Here is a 17,251-nt window from a genome sequence, read left to right on the forward strand (position 1 = left end):
TGGTCATTGCACACAGTAATGGTAATCTGGTGCAGCAAGGAGCAGATGCCATTTTCGACCATTTTTGCTGATAGTCTTTGTTTCTTGTGTGTCTTCGTGGTGAGAGCACAGAGTAGAAACTCGCCAGCTTCTCATTTTTCTCCTGAAAAGGTAATTTTCATTTTTCGCCTGAGCTTCTGCTTTCGTTTTGGCTCTTTCATGGATTCAGATGCTCCTCGATCATATGCATATACATATTTAGGGTTTAGATTTATCAATTTTTAAATTTGTTTTGTTGATGGTTGGATCTTCATTTCGGGCGTTAGCATTTACTCAAATTAGCTTCGATTTTGTGTTAATAGTCACATAATATTTGGGTTTTGTGGAATTTGTGTTTGATTGCATCTATGTGGATGAATTCTTCTTCTTTTTTTTTTCTTTTTTTTCTGGAATTGATTATCAAACAATGCCTTATTATGAAACAAAATAAGATTTTACTCATTCTTCTGTAATTTTCTTTTTTTGGCCCAAATTTTCATGTTAGGATTTATTTTTTTTCTTTCCCAAATGCTTAGTTTGTTAGTGTGGAAGAATTTTTTTTTAAGAAATGAAATATGGGTGAGTAGAACTGCTAAATGTATGTCACTTACTGCCCATCAAGGGATATGAATGCTTCTATAGAATTTGAACCCAGTAAAGCTTATATGTTAAAAACAGAGAGAGCAAAGGAAAACACAGTCTCCTTCTTTGCCTTGCATGTTAGAAGTTGAAAGATTCCCTTTGGGAAAGGTTTAATTAGGCCTAAGTGCTGATATATGTATTACTTTCATGCAGTTTTTGTCAGTGCCCAGTTAGTACTAGACAGTCATGGACTCCTTGGACCCCGCGGAGCGCAGGTACTTGGAGGATGAGGATAGTCCTACCATGAAGACAATTAAGGGTGCAACAAATGGATTTGTTACTGGAACTATTTTTGGGACCATAGTTGCTACTTGGTATGATGTGCCTCGTGTTGAGAGAAGTGTCGCTCTTCCAGGGCTGATAAGGACCCTTAAGATGATGGGAAACTACGGGATCACATTTGCTGCAATTGGGGGAGTGTACATTGGTGTTGAGCAGATCGTGCAGAATTACAGGATGAAGAGAGACTTTATCAATGGAGCTGTTGGTGGTTTTGTTGCTGGGTCGACTATTCTTGGTTACAAAGGTGTGGATTTCTTTTGATGCCTAATTTCTTCCTTCAACTTTTAATTCCTGCTGCCATGAGTGGTAATCTGTGGTAATTACTATACTTGGTCACAACTAAAAGCTAATTCAGACATAATCTTTTTCAAATATTCCAGGTCAGTCTTTCTTTTTCTTTTTATTTATTGGTAATTCTTCGAACCAAATTGGATTTTACTTTTCCAAAAATAGGGATTAAGTTTTTAGGAGAAATATTTGTGTTCAATGTTCTCTTTGTTGAAGTATGTCATAAGCTTCATGTATAATCTTCATAAATGGTTAGTTTTGACTGATAAGACTATGGGATTGAGGTGGCTTGTGCTATAGAAATAGAGACCAATAAATTTGACACATATGCTGGTTAGAAAGGAGTGTGTATAACTTATCCAAAATTTATTGGATCCTGCTACAAACTATCTATTACATGCATCTAATATTTCCAACAAAAAGAAAGGCATGTTGGTGGTGAAAATCATGTGGAGCTGGCTCTGATGACGTCACCCTTTAAGCTAGATGATTGTTATGTATGATAACTACTGTATGATTTGTATGGATACACGAGAAAAAGTTCTTAGATATGTGAGGGTCAAATTGCATTTAGGTAGAAAATATTTTCTGTAATGATGATAGATGTATTATGTGTTTTGGACTAATGTTGAGTGAGAGAGTGAGAACATTGCTGAGACCATATAAATGATATGGAATAGGTAGTTTGTTGTTTCATGTTATACAAATGTCAGCAGAGAGCAGGAACTATCTTTGAGGTTTGAATTTTTTGGAAGAATAAATTGCTGGCAGCAACCTATCTCATTTAGCCTTTGGTGATATATTTTGTGTAAATCGTGTAATTATCAACAGTGACTTGGCTAAGGTTTGACTATATTTTTAATACATGGACGCAGAATTTAATGGAACTTTGAGAATGTTAGTGGTGAGAACTTTTCCTTTGCTGAAAAGTTTATTTAAGATCCCCAGTCCAACTAAGAGAAACTGTCTCAATAATTCACTTTCATGTGAACCTCATTAGTTGCTCTGGAATTAGTACATGTATAGTTTTATTTCTTCCTATCCTAATATTGCTTAAACCTTAAAAGAAGATATCCATTTATGGGTAAAATCTAGGGTTAGGATCAACAGCTCCTTTAATTTTCCAAAGCACATTTAATGGCTCAAATTATCTCTGTATTGTCGACAATTTTTAGCCTTGTTTCTCAAACATGCACTGGGCGTTTAGATGAAAGCACATTGAATGGCTAAGATTAGTTGGGTAAACAAAATTAGTTTTCAAGATGTTTTTCCAGTGATTCTCATATTCTAAGAGCTAATATGAGCCATTCAATGTACTTTCATCTAAAGGTCCAAAACTTGTGTTGCTATTATATAAATTTAAGGGGCTGAGTCTATTTTGAATTTGAAGAGCATACACTGAGTTCTTACTTAGCAGAGTACACTTGCAATAATCGAGATGGATTGGTTTGAAAGAAGCAAAACATCCTTGTGTCTGGGAATCACACTACTAGCACTTCTCACTTTCTTTCAGCTCATACAGAATGCATAAATGACCTATAGATCTCCATTCATTAATGAAATTTGTAGTTTATTTTCTAATCCTCCTAATTTAATGTGTCTGTCTGCTTGCCCAAATATTCTTTCCACTCAATGAACGTTCTTATCATTATTGGTTTGATCTTATCTTCATTTTGATTATTGAGCATGTAGAGTTGACGTATTTGGGGGTAAATGAATCCGGACTTTGGACTCTAGGTTCTAAATTGATATATGGATATTTACTGTGCTAGCTGGTAGTTGTTCTCATAAGCCTCCAATGTTCTCAATTATGTTAAATTATTTGCTGTCCATTGGACAGGAAAGAGCATTTCAACTGCAATTTCTGCTGGGGCAGCCTTAGCGGTCACTTCTTCACTCATTGATGCTGGAGGTCAGACAACAAGAATCGATAACGGCAAGGAGTACTATCCTTACACCACCAAGAAAAGATCCACTGCCGATTCATAAAAACTTACCAGTGCTTCTCTTGGAGGAAGATATTGGCAAAGCTAACGAAAAGAGAAGACTGTTTCATGAATTGGATGTATTTCTGGAGATGTAATCGTACTCTTAGTTCTCTTTCTCTGTTGTCCAAATTTAAGTTTTTGACCTTGAATGGATGTCTTGAATAAATCTGCTTTTTTTCATATTTGCGTTCAAATATGCCGTTAGTAAGTTGAGCGAACATATGTTATTTTGTAAGAAAATTCAATAATAATTGGACTGGTTTCAATTCCAATTATTGACAGTTGTTAAGCATCGCTGTGAACTAATGACAACGGATTTTGCAATTAACTCACGACCTCTTCCAACGAAATGAAGATTAATCAGACCAAATGATCATCCAACGAAATGAAGATTAATCAGACCAAATGATCATCGACGGTGTGTATTTACTTCCAACTAACTGGAGATTAATGCCATTTTTCCCCTCTTGTCACCACCACCATCTATGAATTTGAGAAAGTAACACCATCCTAAAACTGAGAGGAAATACTTTAACCTTTAAACCAGAAAATTAGAGGTGAAGTTTCTTCAATTCACCCACCAATTCCCATCGATCTTATTGCCTTGTACATAACCTCAAATACAAAAGTTTACTTTAATAAGATATGACAAGTTTACATTAGAGTTCAAACTTTGTTGTCCCAAAAAACTGAAAATAAACAGATGAAAAAAAGACTAAAAAAACACACCCAAAAAAAAAAAAAAAAAAAAGTTGCCCTCTTCTCAAGAACAAGAAGAGTACATAATCTCTCTACATATGATAGAGCTTGGAGTTGACAGGAAAGTGTGGAACCAGAATCGGCACTGGAGCTTCAGTTTGAACAAAATTAGGACTCAAAGTCAGAGGCTGCCTCTCTGGGGCTGTGGCAGCTGCTGATCCTTGGTTGAATACACGAGCACCATGAAGGCAGCAACAGATTGATGATAAAAATCCCATCCTCTCTCTCTTTCTCTCTCCCTTCGATCTCTCTCTACAATTTATACATCAAGTTTGAGTTTTATATACATCATCCTCCTTCATTATAAAATGAAGAGACCCTGTATGTAGGTATCGTCAATGACTTTGTTTCTACTGGTCTTTTCCGTTGTTATTAGTCAATCTTCTTGACTTATCGACAGAAAATACACTTCTTTGTTTCGTATAAAATGGGAAAGATATAAAAAATGAAAATTAATACTAAAAAGAATATCCAATATTACCATGAGTTGAAACATTTTTCTATTTAAGAGTTGATCCTTAACCCAAACGCTGCCTACATACTGCCTACCAAATTCAAGAAAGAAAAAATCTCAGTTGCTAAGACAACTTGTCTGTTCTTTAGACTTGAATTTAATTCATTTTTTTTATAATTTAAATTATCTTTAGTAATAAAAACACATAAATTCAAGAAAATAGGACTATTTATTATGTAATTAATATGTGTCACGTGATAAGAACAGTTTTACAAAAATTATCGCTAGCTTCTTTCTCTCAACTTTCTATTGTGATAATGGATCGTGATATTTCCTAGAATAGATTAAGGCTTACCAACTAAGTATAGTGGTGCTTCTTTTTTAAATGTTAGAAGAAGAAGAATGGTTCGTTTAGTTCGATTAAAGAGAAACCAATGAGTGTGGTTTGGTTCACTTTAAGATTCAAGGGAAACTAATGAAACAATTCCGCGTGTAAAAAAATAAATCCAAATTTGAAAAAATTTGTCTGATTTGGTGAATTGCCAGTCCAAGACTCTTAAAACCGAATTCAAACTGGTTTACTTCCGACCAATCTGATTTGGTGAATTTGAATAAATCATGTCATGAGATCAGTTACTGAGAGTTGTATAAATTTCTCTAATAAAAAGAACCCGCAAAAAGATCCGGTGCAACATATCTAATATCCGAAACCAGTTGCCACGTGGCACCAACCCATTGCCCTCCCCAAATTTCTTGGGCCATTCTGGGATGTTTTTTCATTGAGTGGACAGTGAGCGGAGAGAGACAGAGAGAGAAGAGACACAAGGCTTCTTCTAGCTTCCAGGGAACCACAACGATGGCAGCCTTGGCAGGGATTGGCTCTTGTTGTTCAACTCTCTCTTCCACAAGGTAAAGCATTGCCTGTCTTGTTTTATGTACAACAATTCTACACATCTTCAACTTCCTTTTTAGAAAGACTAGCTCAACAATCTCAACACTTCTCAAATTCTCGGTGGTGGGTTTTCTTGTTTGGTTGCTGAGAAAGTGTAGAAAACTAAAAGCAGACTAAAACTCATCTCTCTCTTCTTTTCAAGCATTATGAGATACATAGAAGCATTCAACTGCTGAGCCAGATAATGTTTATTTCTTTATTTTATTTTATAATCCTTCTTTTGCAGCAATTTCCGCACATCTTGGTTGAAATTTGAGACTCAAACTCATGGTGGAAGAACCATCTTAGGGACATCATACCGTCGTCGAACTTTGGCCATTAGAGCAAAAGTGAATTTTGTGACTGCAGAAGAAGCAAAAGAACTTATTGCAGTTGATGGATACACAGTTGTTGATGTTCGGGACAAATCTCAATTTGAACGAGCTCATATCAAATCATGCCATCATGTCCCTCTTTTCATTGCAAACGAAGACAATGACCCCGGTAATTGAGGGATTTTTTGTTTCTTTCTATTTTCTTCAACTGAACATATAATGGTTTTTGTTTGGAACCCCACAAAACAACATGGGATTTTGTTCTTGCTAATGATTCAGATGTAATGGGCAGGCACAATCATAAAGAGGACTCTCCACAACAACTTTTCTGGTCTGTTCTATGGGTTGCCTTTCACTAAACCCAACCCTGAATTTGTACAATCTGTTAAATCCCAGTTTTCACCTCAGAGTAAACTGTTACTGGTGTGCCAGGAAGGATTGAGGTTAGTTTTTTATGTATGCTAGCTGCTAAGTTTTTGGCTTAATATATTTGTAAATGTATCTATCACTAAGAGAATCGTACCTGCTCTGGGGATGCACTGTGGCTGTATTCCGAGCCAATCATGCATTGTGGCTGTATACAGAGAAAGTTAAGCACATGACAGTGCTTGATTGGCTTGGGATATCGTCACAATGGCATTCCCGTTGCATAGTTCTTCTCGTCACTGAGGCATTGAGGCAAAGGTTTTGCCCATTCTAAACTATTTTGATAGGATTATTCTGTTTCTTTCTAATGTCAAGGTCTACTGCTGCTGCCAATAAGTTGGAGCAAGCCGGGTTCGAAAACATAGCATGTATAACATCAGGACTTCAATCCGTAAAACCAGGTAATCAGGATTTTGATCCCATTGCTTTTGCTCTCTCCGGATTATCTTCTATGTGAAGTTAACAGATGCTATGGCTTCTCTTTCCTATACCAGGAGCATTTGATTCTGTTGGTTCCGCGGAGTTGCAAAATGCCGGCAAAGCCGGTTTAGTCACCGTTCAAGGGAAGATTTCAGCTGTACTTGGAACAGTACTAATCTGTAAGTTCTTTTGTTCTGTACACCCTTATGAACACTTGTGCTGTTGTGTTGGTCCTTGAGATGAGATTCGCTTGTTTCTTCTACTTGATCAAATGCCAGGTGCATACTTATTCATCACTTTCTTCCCCGATCAAGCCGAGAAGATACTCCAAATTTTCCAAACCACCTAGCCGCCACAAGATGCTTACATTTATCATAAAGTTTTGCAGTTCTCTCCAACCCCATCAAGTGATTTGAGTAAGTGGAGATTTTTCAGGCATCTGCAACACAACATCCAAGGGACCATAGCTTGCATCGATGCATAAAGGCTGTACATTTTTCAGTGTAAATTTGGTGGAAACTCACCGGAAAATTTGATTAATTCGAACTCTCATTTATCTAGTCAAAAATGAAATCTAAATAAAAGTAACTTTATTTCTGTCCAGTGAAATCTCATAACTACAGATTCAAAGACCAATATATATAAGGTTCAGATCAAGAGAAATCGTTATGCTTATTCAACAAGCTTTGCTACCTTATTCAAGTTCCACAACAATAAGATCATGAGGACTGTCTACAACACCGCAGGATCACGTTCCATTTTTATATATATAAAAAATGATATAAAGAACTAAGTCACTCTAGCAACATAATCTAAAAACGAAACCTCGCAACAAAGGAACAAAACTCAAGGTTAGAGTAGAGATCCAACATTCTAGATCCACATGAAAAATAAAAAAGGAAAATTCACAAGGCTGTGAACCTAGGTTAACAAAATATTACAGTAAGATTATTCTTTCCAAAAAAAAAATATTACAATGGGAGATTAGAGAATGTTATTCCGATTCCATCCTGTGCACCGTATCAATGCATAATTATGCAGGGTACCATTCCAAAGTACAAAGGGTTGATTCGCCCTGTGGCACCATCAGAAACAGCAAGGTGGCCATGGTAGGATTGAAAGATAAAACCAGAAAGCTTCTTTCTATACCACTCTTGGTTGTTCCACAGCATTATGACGCAAAAATCATTCTCCTTGTAGGCAATAAAGCTGACGGATATTTCCAGAAGCTGTCACAGGCATTAAATAAGCTTGTCAAACCACATTATACCCATCATCATAACAAGAAAAGCTCATGATATTATATTAGATGAGATGCATATAAACACACTTCTGAGTCTAGACGGATCAAGTCATAGTTTAAGTAAAGCTACATAAAAAAGGGCTAGAAGAAAACTAAATTCCATAAGATTTCTTGTTTTGCCAGATTTATTAGGTGCACATTCGCTTGAAAATGCTGACAACAAAGCAGTTCTTGAGAGATCAAAGCGTAAGATATGTTAGTTTACTTTGCTGTGCAAAATAGCGCACAGTTGATGTTCCAAACAAATACTATATAGAGCACGTGTGTGTCAGCTTGACGAAACTATATAAAAATGATCATTACCATACAACCAGTCTTTAAAATATACATGGAGAGCAGTGGATAATTCCCGTTTTCTGTTTTCTTCGAGAGGTGCTTCCCTCAATAATTGCTTTACCTCCCCTAAATTGTTCTGCTGGAGAAAAACATAAAACAATGAAAAGATAAAAACATGACCTCACAAATATCAGGAAATTCTTGGTTAAAATAAAATAAAAATTAATGTCAGTATACTCAGCTATAGTAAACATACATTTCTCTGCTGGGATGCCACATAAATATCTGGTAATGGAAATGGGTTGTCTTTTGTGGAGCCCTCTGATTCACCTCCATACCAGTTTGGAATCTGTACATCAAGGAAGCATATAGGATGTGAGTAGATAATTCAGAAAGAAATTGAATGACTCTATAGCAACTACAAGACCATCTCAACCCTCCTCCCAACCACCCGAAAAAAATAATTAGAAAATACAAGTGTGATTGCCCAAAAGAACATGACTTTGCCTAAAGAGATTGTTGGTAGAGCCTTTCCAAGGTTTTCTTCAGTTTAATTATGAAAAACTATTATTTCCAAGAACTAAGGACAACTTTTAATACACTATTCAAATCTACAAATAAACAGCCTATAGTAAAAATTATAAAATATACCAAAAAATTTGTGAACTGCTCAGGGTCTAAGTGTGAACCAGACTCAGCTTGAGCATCAGAGACACCTGCTGGATGAGATAACGAATCATGTGGATCAACCACTCCAAGTGCCAGGGGTTCATTCCATCTGTTGATAGTAGCATCAATCCCAACTTCATTCATGTGCTCCTCCAACTGACCATAAAATGTATTGTAGGGTGCCACCTGATAAAAAAGCAGGAGGTAAAAACAAAAATCTTCTTTATTAGAACTTGAAGAATAAAACACAGAAAACTATCATCACAATGTAATATAATATGTCATATGATCACGAATTTAATGATAGGTAACAGTAAAGATTATCAATTTTGTTACTCTTAGAGTCATATTGTATTCGATTTGAAGTCAGAGGTTTAACATAGCAAAAGAAACCGATGCAAACAGGACCATGTTTCAGAATTAAACCATAACAACTAAATGCGTACAAGACTGTCAGCAAAGATCAGTTACAAAGACCGGGCTAAGAGGGTGTGTGTGTATTAGTATGTTCACTGTAACTTCGCACATAGGGCTGTGACATTTCATTTAATATTGAGAAATTTTATAAAAAAAATTCCAGGAAATCCTTCGATGCTCCAGTGTTACACGCATGTCAAGAAGAACTATTAGATTTGGTGGCATGCGATCGAATGTAGAATGAAAATAAGTCTTACGGTGCACTGCTGATGATATCAATCTCAATAAGACAAGCATAGTGACCAATAACATGTCAATGAAACATATTAAATATGTTGCATACAGTAGGATATATGGGATCACAGAAAAGAAATTAAAGAAATTACATGGCGATGGTAGTTTTACAAACAATCAGATAGGTTCAACAATTAACCAAAAAATCCGCATTAAGATCAGATGCAGAAGATAAAGCATAACAGTACCTGGGGAAACTCAATCAAATGTAAATTATACCGTACAAAGCCTTAGAACCAGCTAGTAACACAATTGTGCATCACCTTTAAGGCGTGAAAACTCACCTGTAACTTATGGTTATCACCAACAATAAGTGGTCTCTGGTTTACCCCAAGAAAAAACATGCATTCACGGCAGTTAGCAATGCAGATACGTTTTGCTGCTGTAATCACATGAACTCGCTCACAGTGTTCAATTCTTACAGCCTGTAAGAAACATTAGATCGTCTAAGATATAATATTCAAGTCAACAGGTGTCAAAAGGACCCACACCCATTGCATACAAAACAGTAATTACCAGGTTGATCACTTCACATTACAGTAATAAGTCATTAGAGAGAGAGGTAAGGGCTTAAAAAGAAAACTTAGATGATTTTCCAGCAATAGAACCATTGCAACAGTCAATAATTCAAAGCACAAACACAAATCCCTTTGGTGTTACCTTTCCAACAGCTCCAAGAACAATAGTAGCATCGGAGCATCCATAAACTGTGGCATATCTCAGAGGTGCTAATATGTAGATAACTGAATCGTGGCAATTTAAAACCTGCAATTGTAAACAAATTAATAGCAAACTGATAAATTTCATAAATAAAAAATTGCAAGCCGATGAACCTATTACAATCTCAGTTCACAATTTTTGCACACATCATGAAGGAGAACACATTGAGAAAATCATAACAAGAATGCTGTCATTAAAAAAGTGCATTAGCTTCCCTCCAATATGCTACAATGAGGCTCAAAATCATTTCACTGAGCCTTATAATTAAGATTAGGATCAACTTGAATGAGAAGCTACCTCCCTATACACAACAGACTTGAAGAAAGGTGAAGCAAATGCATCTATAAAATAATTCCAAATAAGTTAGTCAATTTGGAAACAAAAATTTGCAAGCATAACATTGGCAAAACCTTTCAAGCTTCTATATCCATCACACACAGAAGCATAGCATGGGCATTAGCACAGCCCAAAACCATGAGTGACCAAGAATGAATCCCCATGGAGACATGCAACATGCAATCATTACATACAACTCACACCTTGATAATCGTTTGACATAACAAATAGAATTTTCACCTAAAAATGAGTTGAGTTTTCTTGTTAGGAAAAAAAAGAGTTATTTTCTCCATTTTATTCCTTCTGGTTCTGCAGTTCTTGATAAGCGTTTAAATACAAAATATCGCCTAAATGCAGACATCGGAAAACAAATGGACATTACATTTTATGTATTAATTAAAAGAAAAGGTATAATATGCCTTATAAACAAACCTTTACAGAAGAGCCTTTAAGATCAGATGCTTGCTTTATAAGTGATGACTTGGAGATCCCTTCAATAAAACTTGGACCTCTAACACATATTGAGCCCTTGTTTGTACTCGTGCAGGCATCAGCCATGGGAACATCTTGATCTGAGGAACTGGGTGGGCCATTTTCTTTTGGAGAAATTCTTTCAGAAATATTTTCCAACGAAGAAACTATATTCTGCAGAACCCAATCATGAACTTGTGCGGCAGGAACAGGAACAGCAGGCATATCAGGATCCGAATTTGCAAAAAAAGGAGCATATTGGCCCAAGTGATATCCTTCAGATCCTTTATCACCAAAGTAAAACAGAAAGCCAAGGTGCTCAAACTTCTCCATGGTCAAAACCTAAAACCATAGGGTTAAATCAGATAATTACAAGCAGGCTTGGCAGATACTAACAAGAAAGGACAATTACAATATTCCATAATGCTAATAACATAAGAACTCATATATGAAATTATATAAAAATGATTGAGAGTCGCATGTGAGACAAATTCCTGGAAGGGTTTTTCTTTTCTCAATTGACAAAAAACTACCTACGATACTTGGTTGGTGCAAATCAAAGGTAGGTCTGATGAAAATCCTGAAACATTGGATATCATGTTAGGCAATCACCACAGTAGGTAGTCCCAACTAGGAACATAGGTGGTTATGGCCCAACTCATTGTCATCTAGATTAACTATTCCGCCAGTACATACTCTACCAGGTGCAATGGCCACATAAAAGAACAAAAGAAAAGGAAATGTATGTCCTTTTTTTTTTTTTTTTTTTTTGTGTGACTGTAAGTGGCAGCAATATCTTAACTATGTATTGGATGAACTAAATTACATTTCCACTTTCATTAACCTTAAATATGTCTTAGGTGAGATGAATGATAACCAATGTTCAGTACATAGCATGAAAGGGGAATGTAAGGTTCATGCCTCAAGACTTAGCATGGAGAAATTACTTTCCACAAACACAAATGCATATGAGGCTATAATTGGTGTTGAACTCTTGAGTCATGACACACCAAAACATGAATTAAAGGATGGGGTGGTGCTCACAGTGGGAAGAAACTTTTTCTATCAAATTGGACAAAAGGACTATCAGGCAAAAGGAAAGAGAAAGGTTACCATTACTTCTAATGTGTATGATTCACTCTGTGGTAGCCAGAATAACAATGGTGAAAATTTAATTAAAAGAAAGAAACTAAGTATTAATTCCACAAACCAGAGATTCTTCGCCTTCCCCCTCCACAGGTTCTGCTAAAAGAGAGACAATGTTGGCCAAATGCTTTTGCAGATATGACAACTGATGGGCCTCTTCATCAGCCTGTGATGGCACAAACCGACGGCTATTGCTACGCACAAGCTGCCATGTGTTCGCATTCCAAGGTTGATATAAGTTTAATTCAACACAAAGAAATTGTCTCAAATGACAGTAACAAGAAACTAAATACGAGAAAAGAACAATTTCAGTACAAAGACAGTAATGAATTATATAGTATCTGGATATAAAAAATGTTGTACTATATACTACAGGAATTCATCTGAATGAAACTAACTCAACAAAACCTTGTTCTAACAGTTTAGAATCAACCACATAAGTTGCATTGTCAAACATTACGAGTACATAAAACTAATGAAACAAAGGCAGCTACAATGTACCACTGCCATGCTGAAGGAATCCAAATATGCACATCCTACATGATAAAACCCGGAGGTCCGCTCACTACAGCACGACATTCGATGCTTGGAATTTTACTTTTAAGTTCTGCTCAATCCAATAGAAATAGAAAAGAAGGCAACAAATTGTTGCATCCCACATGAGTTCCTTAGTTTTTTTTTTTTTTTTTTAAATCGTGATCATGTATTGGGTCGCAAATTATGTAAGCATTGATGCGTTGTCACATAAGCTATTTGGGACTAGAAATATTATAGCTAAAATAATAATATAGATAATAAAAAAAGGCCACCCAAAAAGTCTAAATATCATTCCATCACAATAGTTAAGCAATAAAATGTCACATTATCAACATTCTCCTCTAAATTACAAATAAACAACTTCAATTGAATAATTGAATATAAACAAACTGATTCGAATAAATTACGGAATATACATAAGAACTTATGAAATTACTAAAGATTCAATTTATGAAATTGTCCAAAACATACAACCACAAAACAGAAAATTTAAATAATAATAAATTAATAAAGATGAATAAACACGTGTTTGCTGAAAATCCTGTTCAAGTAGTACCCCAAGTCACAACACAGAGAAGAAGCAACATCTATTGACTCGAAACATCAAAGTGTGGCGTTCAATTTTATGGATTTGTGTCAATTTTTTGGTAAATTTGAGGTTCAGAGTTTGTTTTCTTAAAGTGACAGTCATATAGCGACAGCCATTTGATACTTTCGCGATGATAGTCTGCTATGTCGGAAAAAATTTCTGCGACGCTATGAAGCTCAATCCGCTATTTAAAACACTGACCCTATGCACACAATCGATCATAAAGTTCAACCAGCTCCCATGAAAATTAATATAAGATAAACTAATATGAGCAAAAAGGTTACATAAACCAAGAGATCATACCAAATTCAAATAAAAACCCTCATTCTAATCCACATTGTATTCCATCCAAACAATATTTTCACACCAACAAATAAACACATACAAAGTCAACCAATTGATCTGAATATTCACAAGGCTACAACCCCACTTCAAAGAAACCAACCTCTAATATGTAACTAATCAAATTTTATACAAATTCCAAAACCAACGACCAAAGTAAACAATGAATCGCGGCAAACCCATTTCAATTTGCCCCAAACTTATCATACCGTCCCAAATTCACTACTGTAATCTAAAATAACACCAGCATTGCTTGCACAATGGACCACCAAAAAACAAAAAGAAAAAATATCAATTCAGGAACGACTTATCACCTGCAATGGCGATAAAGCGGACAAATACCCATCGAAAGCCGAGGTCGAAGGCCAAACATCTGCGACGGCAGCCGAGTCCTTGTGCGTCCTCGGCAGCAACTTCTTGTACGACTGAATGTAGAGGAACAGAACCAGATCATTCACATCGGCGCCGACCTCATCAACCACGTCCGGCTTGGATTTGAGGAGCGGGTCGGACTCCGAATGAAGAACAGAGGCAAGGGTATCGAGGACGAGCCTGGCATGATCAATGGAGATCTGAAGCACCTCGGAGATCGCGGCCGAGTTGACCCGGTGACTCGAAGACTGCTCGATCAGCTTCTGCTTCAGGGGAATTAGGGTTTGCGTCGGGTCGGTGAAGATGAGCTTGGGGATGGGCAAAAGCCCGTGCTCGAATGGCTCGCGCCTCGGGTGAATCAGAAGGGCCGGGTCTTTGGTGGAAGACGACGACGTTGAGGGCTCAATTGGGTCGCTCATGGTTTTTTCGAGAGGCAGCAAAACGCAGAGTTTTCTATAGACAGATTTGTGAGTTGCAGATCTTCCAGAAATGAATAATGAGAGAGAGAGAGAGGTTGGGGGAGAGAGTGAGGGAGGAGATCAGGTATGGTTGGGTACAGGAAGACTAGACTTCGTGTGCGCTTTTGATTGGGTGCTGCTAGAGTTTGCTGGTAGCGTCGCCAATAATCTGTTGAATTGTGGCCAACCCCGAAGGGGTAAGTGGAGAACAAGTGGATTAGAATCGGTGGGGTCCGTTAATATATATCGGGCAACGCATGAGCGTTTGGATGATATCAACTATCTCTAGTATCAAACCCCTTTTGACCGTAAAGTTGCAAGAAATATTTAAGGGTCTCTATATTTTAAGATTTTTGGGAGTTTTAAGCTGTGTGGGTTCGATCTAGTTTTGGATTGTTTTCACTTAAACTGGAACTCGAGGCTTATTGGGAGTGCTTTTGAAAGGATGAAAAGCATTTGATGACAATCAAAAGCATCTCTAACAATATTTGGCAGAAAAGTTCAGAAGCGTGTTCTGGATAATCACTTGTTATATTCTTCTTCAGGAAGCACTCTCGATTTTTTTATTAAACTTTATACATTTTTATAACAAAAGCGCTTGTGCTAGAAGGCATTTATGAATAAAAATACTTCTTAAAGAAGTTATTCCAAATGAACCCTAAATTAATCAACTATGGAGTGCGATTTTAGGGGTATTTCTTTTTCCAGTGTTTACAAATGTCTCAACTATTTTACGATTTAGAATTGAGCCCAATATTTTTTTTTATAATGATTGAGCCCAATTACTTATAAAAATCATGTGAGGAGATGTCTTTCAATATTGAGAAAAGATGAACCACTATAGCATCTCTAATGAGGAGATGTAAAATTGGGATGTAAATCAAATTTTTGCTCCAATGGTGAGATGTGTAATTTGTTGATGTATACAAACTTGTCATTAAGGCCATTTTGAATATCTTTCATCTCTATCTATAGATGGCATGTTGAAATTAATATGGGCAGTCCATGATTGGAATGTTGGAGGAAAGGAATGGAAGTTGGTGTTAGCTTTCTTTTCAATTTAGTTGGATGCACGTCAATTTGGACTACAAGTAAACGTGTCAAATAGATCAGGCCCGCCCTAACACGGCACAAGTGCGGCCCGATTAAGTAAGGTCTAACATAGCCCAGTTAAATCGAAACCCAACTAACCAGCCCGTTACATTTAATCGGGCTGAAACAGCAGCCTTATTAAAACCTTTGTAGGAAAACCAGGCGAAGAAATAGTACCACGCATGTCAAAGACTAACAAGATAATCTAAATCAGGTCACGATGGACCACGTACTAAACAAAAAACAGAAAAACCCACTCCAAAAGCACAGTAACACCATCCAACTGCCGAAAGAAACCCACGATAGAGCCATAGTCCTTCGTACAGCTGCATAGGTAAAGTATCTTGACCCAGGATCTGAGGTAGACAGAGACACCAGAGAACAAGACATCGAACATAACACAATAAGCACGCTTAAAAAGAAAAGAAAACCAAAAACAAAAACCCAAACTTCCTCACACTGACAAAGGAAACCTCATATGAAAACATAGCTCATAAGGTAGTCGAAGTCGCACTGGTATGCTGGGAATGAGATCACAGAGGGAGAACATGCAACAAGAAGACAAACCTAGCCTAGGCTACTTAACCTGAAGTAAATATCAGGCAGCAATGCATTCGCAGGATGCCAAGTTGAAGAATGCTTCTCTGAACAGCTTAAGGGAGGTCCCTAAGAGACCAGTCTCCATAGGTAGAACAACACGAGTACAACTACACAAACGTTTAGGAGCCACTACATCCACTTCATAAGTCAAAACCTCACTATCAATGGAAGCTTTCACAGAGCTTTTGCACTTTACGCTAGACGAATTAAAAACACTTCGGTTGATAGGTTGATTTGAAAGAACTTGGGCCATGAGATTAAAGATAAAACCAATAAAGCGATTAGAGACATTAGAGGACCCAATGACCACACCAATGAGTTCGCATCACGTAAGAACCAGACGACTTCCAAAAAAGAGTTTAATCCCATCAACAGTTTCATCAAGAGCAATAACCGAGGAGGACATGGTAGCGGCTTAAACCCCTGAAGAGAAAATACGTCGCAAAAACCCTAAGATCCACCACTCGATATGCAAAGAAGGTTGAGGAAGAGGGTCGACGATGACGCACGAAGACGAGGGCACGAGAAGACGACGTAGGCAGGAAGGCGAAGTCGATGGCGCTGTTGTAGAGAGAGCGAGCGAAAGGAAGTGATGAAGGCAACAAGAACGATGAAACTGGACAGCGAGGTCGAAGGCATGAGGGCAGAAAGACTAACTAAGGAAGGTAGACGAAACTAAAGAGAAGGTGACAGTGCACAGACCAAACCCTAACCCTAGCCTGTGTCTCTCCTAGCTAGAGAGAGAGAGAGTCCCTTGTTCACATTTGATTACCAAGCAATACGGTTTAATTAAACTAATCCAATCATACTACTACATATCCTATCCACGTAACTACACAATGACATTGATTGAAAATTCTATTAAATTATATTTGTTATAGTGAAAAATGATACATAATATTATTGTATTTATATCTTAAATTCAAGTCTATTTTTTCTCTAATAATATTTTTTAAAATTCAATATTTTATATATAAATAAAATAATGAATTTATTTTTAAAGTTTTAATTTTTTAAACCTGAACAATTGTCTATAATTTTTTTAACCTAAACAATAGTGTAACTCTTTTGTATTTATATGTACTT

The 17,251-nt window shown here is 36.7% G+C and overlaps 3 protein-coding genes across 4 annotated transcripts; 2 read left to right on the forward strand and 1 right to left on the reverse strand.

The window, feature by feature from the left end:
- The first annotated feature begins 8 nt into the window (after window positions 1-8).
- Window positions 9-3,398, forward strand: LOC103339435 (outer envelope pore protein 16-3, chloroplastic/mitochondrial). Its single transcript, XM_089043028.1, has 3 exons — window positions 9-150; window positions 814-1,186; window positions 3,071-3,398. The coding sequence occupies exons 2-3, from the start codon at window positions 847-849 to the stop codon at window positions 3,217-3,219; spliced, it is 489 nt and encodes a 162-aa protein (XP_088899154.1). The 5' UTR covers window positions 9-150; window positions 814-846; the 3' UTR covers window positions 3,220-3,398.
- A 1,782-nt stretch (window positions 3,399-5,180) lies between these two features.
- LOC103339436 (Rhodanese/Cell cycle control phosphatase superfamily protein) lies at window positions 5,181-7,146 on the forward strand. Its single transcript, XM_008242735.3, has 6 exons — window positions 5,181-5,340; window positions 5,610-5,866; window positions 5,990-6,140; window positions 6,439-6,524; window positions 6,618-6,722; window positions 6,822-7,146. Exons 1-6 carry the CDS (start codon window positions 5,288-5,290, stop codon window positions 6,890-6,892), a joined length of 723 nt encoding a protein of 240 aa, XP_008240957.2. The 5' UTR covers window positions 5,181-5,287; the 3' UTR covers window positions 6,893-7,146.
- Window positions 7,147-7,272: 126 nt separating this feature from the next.
- On the reverse strand, window positions 7,273-14,637 carry LOC103339437 (Tubulin binding cofactor C domain-containing protein). 2 transcript variants are annotated; one of them, XM_008242737.3, is made up of 9 exons: window positions 13,958-14,637; window positions 12,240-12,380; window positions 10,991-11,371; window positions 10,163-10,267; window positions 9,787-9,927; window positions 8,774-8,977; window positions 8,379-8,471; window positions 8,150-8,258; window positions 7,273-7,772 (listed from the first exon to the last, which is right to left on the reverse strand). In XM_008242737.3, exons 1-9 carry the CDS (start codon window positions 14,432-14,434, stop codon window positions 7,729-7,731), a joined length of 1,695 nt encoding a protein of 564 aa, XP_008240959.2. In that variant the 5' UTR covers window positions 14,435-14,637; the 3' UTR covers window positions 7,273-7,728. The 2 variants fall into 2 exon arrangements, with proteins under 2 accessions (XP_008240959.2, XP_008240958.2); XM_008242736.3 differs by having other exon boundaries at window positions 8,150-8,261.
- Between the last annotated feature and the right edge of the window lie 2,614 nt (window positions 14,638-17,251).

This window comes from Prunus mume, linkage group LG8 (genome assembly GCF_029339155.1).
Source record: "Prunus mume cultivar Tortuosa linkage group LG8, ASM2933915v1, whole genome shotgun sequence".
Taxonomy (NCBI): Eukaryota; Viridiplantae; Streptophyta; class Magnoliopsida; order Rosales; family Rosaceae; genus Prunus; species Prunus mume.